Here is a 14,333-nt window from a genome sequence, read left to right as displayed (position 1 = left end):
GGAAGAGCAAAGAAGAGTCTAAAAAAAATAATAATAATTTTAAAAACTAAAAAAAAAAAAAGAAGTCTGATCCAGTAGGAGAAAAAAAATCACTCACTCTCTGTCTGTCTCACTCTCTTACAGTCTCACTCTCCACCTTGCTCACTTTGCACCTCTCTCACTCTCCGCCTCTCTCTCTCTCTCACTCTCCACCTCGTTCACTTTGCGCCTCTCTCACTCTCAGTCTCTCTCACTCTCACATATTAGTGCCTGCAGGTCTCGGGTGATCCTTCACCCCTTCACTCATGAAGGCTGGAATGCTGTGCCACTGGACAGGGTTTACCGGCATTTTAAACAGCGTGTATGGACTTGGGGAAAAAGGAAAAAAAAAAAGAGTCTTTACTCAGCTTCTCCTTTCTGACTCAATATAAACAAGTTTTTTATTTATTTATTATTACTGTACAACTGAGACTAAACTCCAATGAGACCAGCAAGACATCGACTTTCTAATTTCCCCTTACAACTCTTAGCCAGTAACATTTCAAGCACAACCGTCCCACCCTGTCAAGGCTGTTTCTGTGCGGCTCACTTTCAGATGTGCACCTGCCAGAATATGCACACATTCTCACCCCTGCGCAAACACACGCGTGTGTGTGCAGACTAACCAAACTGCCGTCCATCTCTCAAGATAATGGGCTCGAGCAGGCCGAGGAAGTCGAGCGAAAACACGCGCAGGCCCCCAGTGAAAACAGCCGCCACGGAGACTTACAAAACACAATGAGAACACACAGCTCTTACCCGCAGCTGAAGGGTGTGCCTGAGAATGGTCCCCTCTAAGGCATGGATCCACTTCTCCCTCTCGTCTGCATCACGGGCTGGGGGGGGGAGGGGGGGGAGGCACACAAAGCACACCAGTGAGCAGGGCGCAGGCTGCTAGCTCATCACAGGGGTGACTAACAGGAGAGCTCACAGCGTTTGGGAAACCTGCTCAGTGCTTCTTGCTCAAGAGCGTTATCGCATCGTTGCTGCAATGTCCTCTTTTCTGCGCGGAGCGGTTGAGCAAGCAGGAGAGGGGAGGTGCTGAAGGTTTCTCCTGAGCAAAACCTGAAGGATCGACAGCATCCCCAGGGGCCGGGCCGGGCCAGTGCAAACAAAGTCCACAAACACAGCATGTAAAGCATTTCACAATTTGAGAAACAAACAGAAATGAAAATGAAAGGAATGGAAGGGAGTCACTGACACAATGTACTGACAAATGAATACACAAGCAGACATATTTATAGCTATAGGCGATTCTTATCAGAAAAGAATGACTTCGGTAAAGTTGGTTAGTCGTAAGTCATCTGACAAAGAAACATGGGTTTGATTTGAATAACACAGGACGTGCCTGTACAGCATGAGATTTACGAATACTTCACCTTGCAGAATGTGTGTGTGTCTGAGAGAGAGAGTGTATGTGTGTATGAGTGAGAGAGAGAGAGAAACAGAAAGAGAAAAAGAAAGAGAAAGAGAGAGAGAAAGATGTGCATGCATGTGTATTGTGTACGTCCTTTTTTCGGGTGGGGGCGGGGGGGGGAGCTACAATGGAAAACGCAGCGGACTCCCTGATGATAGACAGGTCACAGCTCAGCACAAACACACAGCGCTTTTAAAGACATTAACTGGAAGCAGAGGCAGAGTCCGGGCCCGGGCGCACACGGCCGCTCCTCCCGGCTGTACAAAATCAATGGGGCTGCAGCTGCTAAATGTGCGCATTAGCGCTGAGAGGAGAGCGAGGGAGCGAGCGTCGATGGGCAGCTCTGCTCTTAAAGCCGCCTGTCTCCGGCCCCGCGTAGCCAAGCTGTTTATTACTGCGCCTCGGCGCTCTGGCACAGTCACATACACGCTAGCGCTAGTCCATTAGCGTACCGCTTTCGCGACGTCACATGACACGTGCGGGATTTCGCTCGAGTCGTACGGCACGGTACGTCACGTAAAAGCGCAAACCGCAGAAACGCCAGCTGGTTTTCGTCGTTCGCGCGTTTGGACGCTTTCGCACGCGTCTGCGAGCCGCACGTGTGCGGTACCCCGAACGTGTGACTTTCAGTCTGCAAAACAAGCGCGGCCACTCCCCCCTGAGCTCACGCTGCCGTGGGCCGATGTCACGTGGGAGGCGGTCTGGGTGGACAGACCCTGTCAATTCAACATGGCTTCCTTACTTGCATTACCAATGCACTCACAGAGGTGTGCGTTTGAGAAAGAGACAGAATAATCCACCAATGAACAATAAGAAACGTGAAAGAGCGGTTATTCCTCCCATTGTCATAAAGACTGAACAATCCTCTGCTGCTAAGATCAGGGAAACTCTAATTCCAGTCAAAGTGTTAGCGTGTCTGCTCTCCCACCCACTCTCCAATCTGTTTAGCAGATGACCTTATTCAGAGAGACACTTATTTATGTCCTGTGGAAATTCTGCAGTCCGTTAGATATGTTTTTCTTATAGGAGTAATTCAGGTAAAGCTGACAGACTGTACAGCACATTTAAGATGAGAACTCATCAGTCTGTAAGTTAAAAAAATAACTGAGAACAAACTGTGATGTTACACAGGGACACCATTTCTAATATTCTCATCACCTAAAGTGTGATATTAAAATAGGAACCCAGGCCCAGCTTAGAAATACCTGGAAGACAGGATCACAGACTACGCAGAAGCTGTCGAACAGCATGGAAATATTTCCACGTGTAAAGACTCAAAGACCCTGTGCTAGCCTCTCTCTTCTTGCATATGAAGATTTCATTAAGCAACAAGATAAAGATGCACAACATTTAACTGTATAACTACTATCACCTCCATTACCCAAATTTATTAACAGGTAAATATCACTATTTACTTTTGATGTAAAGCATGCCACTATGAATGAGCACTGAAGGCCAGACAGGACATGTCTGTTCTCAGTGCATGCTCACTTCTAATTGGCAGTCCACTAAACAACCGCATGTCCCACTGGAGAAAATGCAAGCCGGTTAATTATGGAACAAAAATGATCTCCAAGTGACCAATAATGCTGGTCTCAGGTTAAAAAATTAGAAATTGCAGAGGTATAAAGTAGCTTAATACAATACTATTTGTTTTGACCCTTTATATGAAACTATAAATACACAATTATTCAGATTGCACTGGGTCTTTAAAGCAGTGAAAAACTGGGGGCTGCAGTCAGTCCAAGTGAGAATCCCCACATATGTGCATGCAGCGAAGTAGGCCCCAAGAAGACAGAACAGGGGGGGCTCTCACAGGGAGACAGAGACAGAGAGAGGGAAAATGCAATTGAGCAGGAGACAGATTCATAAAACCCAATTACTGCTTAATGCCTCTCAGGAAGGTAGCGGCTGCTCAGGCTTAATCCCCATTCTGCAGCCTTCGCCGCCAGAATAAGGCATCTTGCAGAGCGCATCATATTACTGACGATCTCAAAGGAAGGGCGGGGAGCGGAGAGCGAGCATCACATCCCTCTTCCTCGGGGCGAGGGTGAGGACTTACCGCACTGGCAGGCGCACAGGCTGAGCACCCCGCCGCAGCCCGTCTCTTTACTGTTATTATTCTGGTCCGTTTCCATCTTCAGCTCTCGCTTTCGTCCCCCGCAAACGGCTCACCGTCCATCTTTCCCCTCGCGTCCCGTCGCCCGCTTTCCGAAATCACCCGTTCATAAATAACACGCGTCACAGCGTCGCGCTCCATCCCATTAGCCTGTTCGGCGTTTTTTTCTCTTCTCGCTAACCTCGAGCGACGGCGAGTTTAAAGCAAGCGTGCGCACCGGTGTGCATCATGGGAGCGCGGAACGTTCTGCAGACTGTGCACAGAGCCCTGCCCTGGTACACGGTGTCCGCAGGCCGCGCGCAGCGCAGACAGGCGCGGGGGTCTGGATTCTGCAGCTGCGTGTGCGTGTGTGTGTGTGTGTGTGTGTGTGCGTGTGTGTGTGTGTGTGTGCGCGTGTGAGAGGGGGGCAGCGGGGCCGCGGGTCTCCAGGGGCAGGTGAGGGCTAACGGCAGTGCAGAGGAAGCAGAGCGCTCCCCACCATTATCACTCTCAGTCCCCTGACACAGCACAACTGCTCCTTCCTTCCTCCCTCTCTCTCTCTCTCTCTCTCTCTCTCTCTCGCTCTCTCTATCACACACCATACCCAGGAAAAACTACCTTCCAAATCTCAGCTCACGGAAGGATTACGGTCTGGTATATACAGGTATTTACAGTATCATACATATCGTATAGGAATTAACATACTGTGCTATGCATAGTCGGCACACCATACATCTTTGTTCATTTCTTTTAAAAATAGATCTGCAATACGCAAACACTATATTCAATAATGGACTACTGGGAACATTAGATGCTAAACCAGAGCATATCACGGGTGAGATTAAGCTTAAGTACCTTGGTTTCTTATCCGTAGTAAAACCACACCAGAAACCACAAGCAACGCTGGCACTGTTTAAACAGTAGCTACGAGCGTTACCCTTATTCTTCACAAAGCCCGCCCGGAAAACAAAAACCAGAAACAATGAGGAAATAATGAACACGCAGACCGTCACGCGACTCTATTGGACAAATTTAGACGGTGTGTGTAGCGAGCGCCCTCCCTCAGCGAGCGCTTCTCCCTGACCCCCTCTTCTACCTGACCCATCTCCTCCCTGACCCCCTCCCCTCCCTGACCCCTCTCCTCCCTGACCCCCCCTGGCAGAGCCGTGCCCCCGTACGCTGCTCTGATGAGCCCAGGGCGCACGGCGGCTTTGTCTCTGTCTCTAGCGCAGTGAGGCTCGCCGCTGGCAGGGCTCTGGATCAGAGCAGGCTCTCAGGCCCTCTCTCTCTCTCTTTCTCTTTCCCTCTCTCTCTCTCTCTCTCTCTCTCTCTCTTTCTCTTTCCCTCTCTCTCTCTCTCTCTCTCTCTCTCTCTCTCTCCCTCTCTCTCTCTCTCTCTCTCTCTCCCTCCCTCCCGCTCCCGCGCCCTCTCTCTCTCTCTCTCTCTCTCTCTCTCTCTCTCTCTCTCTCTCCCCGCGCTGCCGGTAAAGGGGCCTGATGAATAATGGATGGCTCTCCAAATAGAAATACGGCGCTCCTCTGGCGCCCGCGGGCAGCCCTCGCCGACGGCCTTCTGAAACTCACCCCACGCACACGCCGCCACCGCCGCCGCCCCGCTCCGGCCAGCCGCGCCTCCGCGTGTCCGCGTCCCGCGGCGGTAAGCGCCAGCCGATTCGGGCTAAAAGGTGCGCGTCTCGCCGGACAGTTTCGTTTGCGGGGCGTGCGAGGGAGCGCGTGCAGAAATCCTCACGCTTGGTGACCGCCGACCGCGGCTCCGTTTGCACGCACCGCGAGGGAACTGGTGGGTGGACTGTTTCGATTCAGAGGACGCAGCACGCTACGCCAACTTTAGTGCTTCTAATTTAAGTGTCTCCTACCAACAAGTGCCAGAGCGCACAAACAAAATATATTCACAGACATCAACAGTGACTGCAGGCTCGATAGGTAAAAACACACACACACACACACACACACACACACACACGTGCATGCACACACAGAGCTCTCAAATGGAACAGCATTAATCAATTTTTAAAAATTAAAAAAAAAAAAGGAAATACAAAAAATCGAAGCTTCACATTGAGCCCCTTGGCAGCTTTTGTGAAGAGCACAAGACATGAGAGATTCAGCGGCAGAAAGGTCACAGAGAGCCAGCTTAGCATGCGTACGTGCACTGCCTTACCCTTCCTACTGTAGAGCCACACCATACAGTGTCGGAACATAGCAATGGGTGAGGGCATGGAGGAGGAGCAGGAGGGCGACCGGCGAGCCGGGCGGCGGTGAGGAGGGAGATGGGCGCGTGAGGATGGAGTGGCCACGGAGCGGAGGAGGCTAGAGACCTGGACGGGAACGGCCCACGATGCATCACTTTCCTGGAGCTGGCAGCGCTGCCGGAGGAGGGGGGGCTAAGCGGAGGCAGGGAGGGGAGGAGGGGAGGGGGGGGGGGCTGGTCCCGCTGCGCCGAGGCGGCGGTGCTGGAGCGGCAGAGCGAGCGTTGGGCACAGAGCGGCCGAGGCTCCGCGTCGCTCCCAGCGTCCCTCAGGGTGCGGGAGCACCAGCCGCGGCCGTCCGCGCTTTCAAAAAAAAAAAAAAAAACGCAGCCCCCGTTCCCGCTCGCTCCGTCCGTCAGCGGCGCGGCGAGAAAAATCCTTCAAAACGAGGAGATCTTTCGTGGCTCATCAAAAAAAAAAAAAAAAAGCTGAAAAAAAAGGCGCTTCTGCCCAGAGACCAGCACGGCGAATGCCTCAGGTTTAAAGTGTGGTGTGTGTGTGCGGCGTGAGTGTGTGCGTGCGCTGGTGCACCAGCAGCATTATCCTCATTTTACAGACAGAAAAAACGGTAAGAAAGAGAGCAAGAGAGAGCAGGCGCGCATGGGGGAGAGAGAGAGAGAGAGAGAGAGAGAGAGAGAGAGAAAGAAGGAGAGAGCGCGAGAGAGAGTGAGAGAGAGAGAACGTGGTGAGGGAGGACGACGGAAAGAGGAGGGAGGCGTGCTCACCTTGAAAATGAAAGGTCTTCTGGTCCACCGTGATGGTGAAAGTGCTGTCGTCCTCGTCGTCAATACCTATCACAGCTCCCTGGAAACAAAAGCGGGAGAGAGGGGACCGTCAGACAGAGAGAGACGTCACTCGCTCTCTCAGTCCCTCTCTCCTCCCGCACACATGGAGGAGCCGGGGGAGAGGCAGGGAGGGAGGGAGGGAGAGAGGGAGGGAGGGAGGGAGGGAGGGGGAGACGACCATGGGGGACCAGCAGCAGAACAGGGAGGGAAAAAATACTGCAGAGCCAACTGCCTAGAGAGTTACCACACGGCAAACGAAAACGCATGTGCACAGTTAACCGCTTTCAGAAAGCCTGCCGTTGCACCGGCAAGTTTAGATACTTTTAAAAAGCCAGGAGAAATATGTAACGTTGCCCTCGATATATAGGCTAATGGTGTTCTCTCGAGGTGAAAATAAGGGGAAGCAGTAGAAAATGTCAGGACTACGGGCTGACTCATAACCCTGACTGATATTTATTAAGCACAGGCACAGTGAAACTGCACACACACACACCTGTGTCCATCTGTCAGTCCCTGGGCATTACAACAACAAGTGTAGTGGAGTGCCGTTTCACACAGTAACTTGAGAGTGCATGTACCTGGGTGGCGTGCTCTTGTTTGTTCTCGTGTGTGTGTGTGTACGCACGAGCGAGGGTGTAGCCTATATCTTTGTGACGTGTACATCCAGCAAGGTTTTCATAGCACATCGAAAAAAAATCAAAGACTTTACGCTAAAGCACCAGCTGCACTGACCCTGTAATCCCTGCAAATACACCTGGAAACACCTGCCAGACAAATACATTTGAGTGGTAGGGATAAATAAATCTAAGCATGAATAGTCTAAACACAAGTAACAAAATGAACACAAACACACATGTATTAAGAGTCTGGGGACTCTTCAGAGGCAAAAAAACAAACGTTCAAATCAAGGCCAAATACAATTGCTCAGTATCAGTTAAATGCACCACATAAGACACGCATAGTGCTGTTTGCAGCTGGCAGATACCTTTCACCGCTGGTATTAGTCAACAGCATTCCTGCATGCAGTCACCCTCAGGACACACTCACACACCGTGTTTACACAACAGAGCAGCAGAGAAAATGCACTCCACTCTCTCTGCAACTCCACTACCGATCACCTGACCATCACAAAAAGCAAGATTATGAAACATTACAAATGCAACCGTATATGTACTTTTACAAAATCTCTTATACTTTTATAATATATAATGCATTTTTATGAGATCTAGTTGTTTGTCTTTGCAATTTAATATCAGATTTTATTTTAGCTGTACATGCTATGCTATGGAACAGTGGGGCTGAGAATGGCTTTCTGAAAATACTGCCATCTACTGGTCCGTGTTATATTAAGTGCTGTGCAAAGATATTGGAAGACACTAGTACCACATAGTGACAGGTTCTAATAATTCAGCAGAGCTTTGTTTTATCCAAGCCTAGAGAGGCTAACTGCGGGAGGGCAAAACGGAAACCAAAAGAGGGTGGAGCAAACTCTCAGAAGCTACACTGCTAATTTATCACATCGAAAAAATACTATTTAACAATTGGCCTCACGCTGGGGTTGCCACCCACTACATTTTTACTTATATGGTTCAGTTTTCACCAGTAAATAAGGCTTTGTTGCGCTGACTGCTCTGGAGGGGCTGTCCCGCTTTCTGGAGACGTTACACTTACAATAGAAACTGATTTACATTTATACTCAGGTACTTAGTAAATTATCTGATACAGAGTGATTTACGCAGCTAATATTTCGCATACAATCCATTTAAACGGACAGACATTTACTGAGGTAATTTCGGCCAAGTAAGCGCCTTGCTCGAGGGAACAAGGGGCTGTGCCCCACCAGGGAAATGGAAATACAGCCTCAGAGTTACAAGTTGTGTTCCTGAAGCCCCGCCAATATTTTATACGTGCCTCTACTCGTAAGATTTCCTTGTTTCTTTACGTATTTGACAGACAGTGGGTGTTACTGCAGCCAGGATATTGCACCAGAGTTGGATCAGTGGTTCATTTCATCTGTGGTCCCTGGGCACAACTGTACAACAGGAATGTTAAAAAGTAAAGAAGAAAGAAAAAATCCATGCAATAAAATGGTGTTCAACGCATGACATTGTTGGAATATCATATAAGACAAAACAGGTCAGGGATGGACGGGGGTAAAAAGAACCTTCACTGTGCATGATCACAGCTCAGTTTCCTTCAGCCATTTCTTAAGACTGTATGCAACTCGGGTGACGGTATTGCATTGCAGTATGTCGTGAGTAAAACTCTCCTTCCTGAAACTGAAATAGCAGCCCATTGGCCTTACATTTTAGCACATGGAGCCTCTGATACTGACCGAATGAGAAATAAGCACAACCTTTTTGAGGAATGGCATGAGAACGGCTGTTCAATAATCGGTTTTTCACTTTCAGGATATTCACAGTAAGTTAACTCAAGGGTGGAAAATGGAAGCTTGGAACTAATCAATTTCATCACATTTGAGTCCATAAAAGCAGGCTATATACACACTGCCTCCAAAGACCTGGGACCTGCATCACAAAGCAGAATTACACAGTTAGCTGGATAACTGCACCGAGTAAAACTCAAAACAGCTTTTTACTTCACCTCATGTTCCAGATTTGGGGGGGGTTCTGGGTGTTAGCGCAGTTATCCGCCTAACTCAGTAATCCTGTTTAGTGATACAGGCCCCAGATCACAAAGAAACAATTAGATAAGTTGGGTCTTAAATCAAGCATTCCTAATTTAAGTTACTGGTACACAATTTCTACTGACAACTACGGATCAGGCAACATAGGGAAGGAGCTTCAATATATTATTGTTATTGTGATCATTATTCTTCTTATTATTAAAAGGGATCTTCCACTTTCAGTAGGTTTTAAATATCGTCATTTTGGTATGATAGCCTTGTTGACCAAAACTGTTTGTGTGTGAGGAAGGAGATTCTAGAACTGAAGTTTATAATGAACAGAAATGGTGGGCATAGGGGCATTAGCAGGTTAGTGGATTAAAGCAGAAAATACGCTTCCAGTACCTACAGAGCAGCCTGAATAGCCAATGTTTCAAGAGGCTGTACATACGAACAAAATTTGTCTAAACATTTAAAGGTTGTACCATAATAGGTAGAAAGGAATGGGCGTGAAAGAGAAAGAGGGAGATGGAGAGACAGATTCTGACGGCACTAACTAGCTAACTATAAACACATTCACTTGTCAATTTATTACCTAGATACATACTGAGCCAACAGCTGTGTCAGCAGAAGAACTGTTTGTGGAGGTCAGTGAATGTGTATGTAGCCCAAGTCTGTTGCTCATTGTTTCAGTTGGTCACTCATGCTTTAAACCTGTCGGCCTACATTCTTTAAATTCCATTGGTTAGGATGATGTTTTATTGTGGCAAACTGATAACAGATATTTAACTGTTGGAAAAAGGAAAATCTGAAAAACATGTCCACATTCTACAACAAACTTCCAAACAGTTATTAGCCGATATAATACTCTTATAAGAGATAAAGCAATCAAACACGCCCAGAAAGCATTCATCATGTTTTATGACTAGTTTCCATAAAAATGTCAATATAAAATGCAGTGCAAAAGGTCAAAAGTGTCACGCAATGAGGAAATATAAAATGCATTGAAAGGAAATGTATTTAAAGGATTAAGGACGTTTTCAGAAATCTGATTTTGAAAATTCTAAATTGGACAAATAGGCTGGAACTGCCGGTCCCAGGTTTTGCCGTGATGTAACACAATGTTCTGTACCGTGGTGGTCTACTCTACTTCTAGTAAGAACTGCATATGTTAACATGCTCTAATTCTCCCATTCCAACTTAGTGGTTAGGCATTCACAACTGAAACATTTTCACAGCAACTAAATAAGCAATGCATTAAATATACACTTGCAGTTTGCCTGCATATGAAATGCTCCAGGACAGGAGTCAGAAAGAAAGGTCCAGGAACTCACCCTGAGCCGAACACAGCCTCTCCGTGAACCCCTCATCATCTTGTCTTTGGACTGAAAAATAAAGGGAGAGCATGTCACCACACAAAATCCCATTTGGTGAACCCCGTTCTTTAGTTTCAAACAAAACAAGGCAGATAGCACAAAAATGTTTCCAAAGGACAGGAAGAAACAAAACTAATATTCTTGGTTCAGATGGTGGGCAGCTGCTTTGAAAGACGCTGCAGCTGGATGCAAGCCTTTTAGAGGGTATGCATGCAGCACAATGTAGCAAAGAGGCAAGGTGTTGGACATTCCAATTTGGGGAATAAAGGGCTTTTATACTTAAAAAGCAGAACACAAGTTAAGATAACAATGCCTCATATATCTTACAGCCAACTAAAAGAAACACAATTTAGCTTGAATTATTATTACTTAATTTCAGTACCAGTCTACCTGCTGATGCACCTCAATTAAACTGCCAGTCTGATGAAACTGGATACACAGAGCACTGTGAGATGTGATATATAACGTTATATCTATTTATTGGCGATAGAAAAATTCAAAACGTGTAATGTTACTTGTAGCTTGCATCGGACTGGCTTCTCGTTTGTCCCTCCTTGCTGAAGTATGTAGGTCTAGTTAATGTCAAAAGTCTCTTCAGTTTCAAAAAGTGGTAGGTGCTCGTCAACGGAAGACTAATTTAGTCTGAGTTACTACCTTTATGGTGTGTACTACCTTTGTCAGTTAATATATTTAAAAACATAACTAACTAACTATAATACTTCAAAGTACACCAAAGAAGTTGGATTACAGGCTAAAGACTAATTGTCGTTTGGTTCAGGACATTATTTTTTTATACGGGGCAAGCCGTGTAAAGGTAGTTGACACCAACGTGTTTCATGTAATCAACCGTTAGCTAGCTAGCTAGGTTAACGAGCAAGCTAATAGTCGTTAGGGATGTCGTTAGTAGTATCGATAACGTTAGAAAGAGGTTCCAATTCTCGAAATATTTGGTCCACCGCATTCGTAGTCTTGCAGACTGGATGTATGTCGAGCTTTATGACGTCCAATGTATACATTTTTGTAAGAAAATAACCGACAACAGTACAGTTTGAATTTAATGTCATATTCGGAAAGATAGATATTTGTATTTTAGCCAGATTATAGCTGATGTCACCCTTATCATTTCTATCCAAATGCAAAAAGTCAGATGACAGGGGCTTCTTGATCTTACACAGCCGCGCCTGTGTATGGTTTGAAACGCAGTGGTCTTAAGCGATTTAAAACATGAAAATAATGAAAGTTTAAGACAAACCGTTGGTAAATCTAAACTAAACAAAATCGTAAACCGCAACTATTTGAGTCTCCAACTAACGTTATAATACCTCCTCAACTACCCTAGCGTTCTATGAGCAAAGACGGTTGTGTTTTGACGTTAGCTAACTTAGCTAAGGTTAGCTATCGTTAACAGGAATCAACACAGAAAACATTCGCAGACAGTTGTCAATATATTTAGTTGTCAATGTAGCAGTTAATGCACATTGTTAAAATGCTATCTTTTAGGCTATAGACAGAACAACTGTATTCCTTGTCTCATAGCCTTTTTTAAAATGAGCACGTTTCAGGACACCACCCCTAAATGCAGCAAACGTTTAATAGTACATGGGAAACATTTTGCTAATGTTAGCCAGTCCGCTACACCGATCAAGCAGGAGGCAGCATTCCCGTTGAAGTAGAAACCCTACTACAATTCCTACATAGCTCAACCCACACTATATTTTCATTCGCTATCTGGACTTCAACTCTGTTCAGGATAGGCAAAGATCAGCGTCAATAAAAGTCCCCGCCCCGATTTGCCAGTTAAGATTCCCAACTCCTGGCAACAGGCCTCTCCCCTTCACTCGGCTAAAACAAAACCCGCTAGCGTCGCCAGATAAGAAGAGCACACCCAGTCAGTCCTCTCTCGGATTTAAGACCATTCATGTTCCCACAAAGAGCATACCGTATAGTAAGACAACAATCCAGCGTTGTAGTCCAAAACGAACCAACGGTACTGCCAACCTTTCATGACGTTAGTCCATTTACTCAGCGGCCCTTCCATAATGGACGCCATCTTTACACTTGGCTAGAGTATGAAGAGGAGGAGCGTGACTGGGGAAAAGCATATGATGTTGCGTCACCGCGTTTAACTCGGGGGCGTGCTCTTCTACTGAATCGTGTGATATCCGTCATGTTACAAGTTAAATTAAAGATTACGCAAGGTAATTAACAGGAATATAACGCGTTGTTAAAAGGTTATTGTCCTGTTTAACTGAGTTTCCTGGCATGTACGGTTTTTGCAGAGTGTGCACTGGGACGATCATGCATTGAGCAAGGGTTGGGCATTTGATAGTGCAGTGCTACACGTGTCGACACATTGTCATCCTTTCTCGTTCTGATTGAGGAGTGAAAATGGCAAGGACGGAGTTCTGGCTTCAGTTATTAACGTTGTTGTTAAAAGAGCAGCTATTATGGCATCAGGGTTAAACAGTCACGTAATATAACAAGTTCAGTTTTAAATAGTTAACGTGGGTGGGATTGCTCACTGCTCTAGACCACATGAACATGGTTTAACTGAAAGTCAAAATCAGGATGGCGATAACCTAGTTTTCGATCCGTAACGGAATTCTGAAACTTTTGAAATTAACATGTTTAGTACTCTAAGATCTATTCTATGGTTCCCACCCATAATCTCGTGTCTTTCAGATAACTGCACTTGAAACAGTACAAGACATTTATTTATCGAATTTAAACATGACTTTGTTACATGTATCACAATCTTATAAAGAAGAGAATAAAATAACGTTGGCACCATGGACCCTAAGGAATAATTTACTTAGTTTTAAAATGATAGATAAGAAAATACAAAGGGTGTAAGAACTTATCTAACCTGGTTACCACACGTTCACGTTGCTTTCAATGTCTTAGGCGACTTGCATTTCACCACAATGAGACATGCATAGCATGTGATATAGTGTGTCTTCTGATATGGTTTACATGTGGATTTAAGTGAGCCAGCGTTCAATATCCGTAACTGGATTTATAGGTAGCCAGTGGTTCCCAAATCCGGTCCTGGGGTACTCCTATGTATGCTGGTTTTCGTTCCATGACCATTGCAATCCAAGAGTTTCAAAAAGATGTTAATTTTTCTTAATTAGGTGCTTGTCATGCTTAGAGGGATTACTAACCCTCTTAAACCACATTATGTCAGAAATACTGTAGTTATGCATGCCATGAAGAATAAAATGTCCATGGTCATGTGTGCTTATTGTGCTATATTAAAACAGCTGCATGAAGAGGTTAATTATTTTTAACTGATCAAATTAAGGACTGAAGCAAATCAATAGGCTCCTAACTGGTGAGTGTGGAAACCTGGCCACTAAAACTTACCATCTGGAAGATAATGAAGAATTCAAAGATGTAAATAATGAGCCAAACCTGCATTGTGTTGATATGTTTATGGAAGAAATTAAGAAAGAACACGTTCAACTAACTAGGAGCCTATTGATTGACCTCAGCCTTTTATTTCATCAGTAAAAAATAATTAACCTGTTTTTACACAATTGTTTGCAAGATAAGCACAAATATGAACACGGGCATTTTATGGCATTGCAAAGTTACAGTATATATGGCACAATGTGGTTTAAGATGGTAAATAATTTTTCTAAACATGAAAAGCACCTAATAAAAAAAAACAACAGCTTGTTAAAATTAGGGGATTGCAACTGTGGTTAGAACGAATAACAGCATGCACATGGGTGCCCCAGG

At 45.6% G+C, this 14,333-nt stretch overlaps 1 protein-coding gene across 4 annotated transcripts in view; it reads right to left on the bottom strand.

Annotated features, from left to right (window-relative positions):
• osbpl9 (oxysterol binding protein-like 9) overlaps positions 1 to 12,674 on the bottom strand; it is a 37,580-nt gene extending 24,906 nt beyond the window's left edge. For all 4 annotated transcript variants that reach the window (XM_035413857.1, XM_035413858.1, XM_035413860.1 and 1 more), the window contains exons 1-4: positions 12,529 to 12,674; positions 10,548 to 10,598; positions 6,528 to 6,606; positions 778 to 854 (exon numbers count right to left, since the gene is read on the bottom strand). In XM_035413857.1, the coding sequence (XP_035269748.1) occupies positions 778 to 854; positions 6,528 to 6,606; positions 10,548 to 10,598; positions 12,529 to 12,639 (318 nt within the window). In that variant the 5' untranslated portion in view covers positions 12,640 to 12,674. The remainder of the gene's footprint in view (positions 1 to 777; positions 855 to 6,527; positions 6,607 to 10,547; positions 10,599 to 12,528) is intronic.
• Positions 12,675 to 14,333: the final 1,659 nt, after the last annotated feature.

Source organism: Anguilla anguilla, chromosome 4 (assembly GCF_013347855.1).
Source record: "Anguilla anguilla isolate fAngAng1 chromosome 4, fAngAng1.pri, whole genome shotgun sequence".
Classification (NCBI taxonomy): domain Eukaryota; kingdom Metazoa; phylum Chordata; class Actinopteri; order Anguilliformes; family Anguillidae; genus Anguilla; species Anguilla anguilla.
Note: the sequence above shows the minus strand (reverse complement) of the source record. Positions and strands in the feature narration are given on the sequence as shown.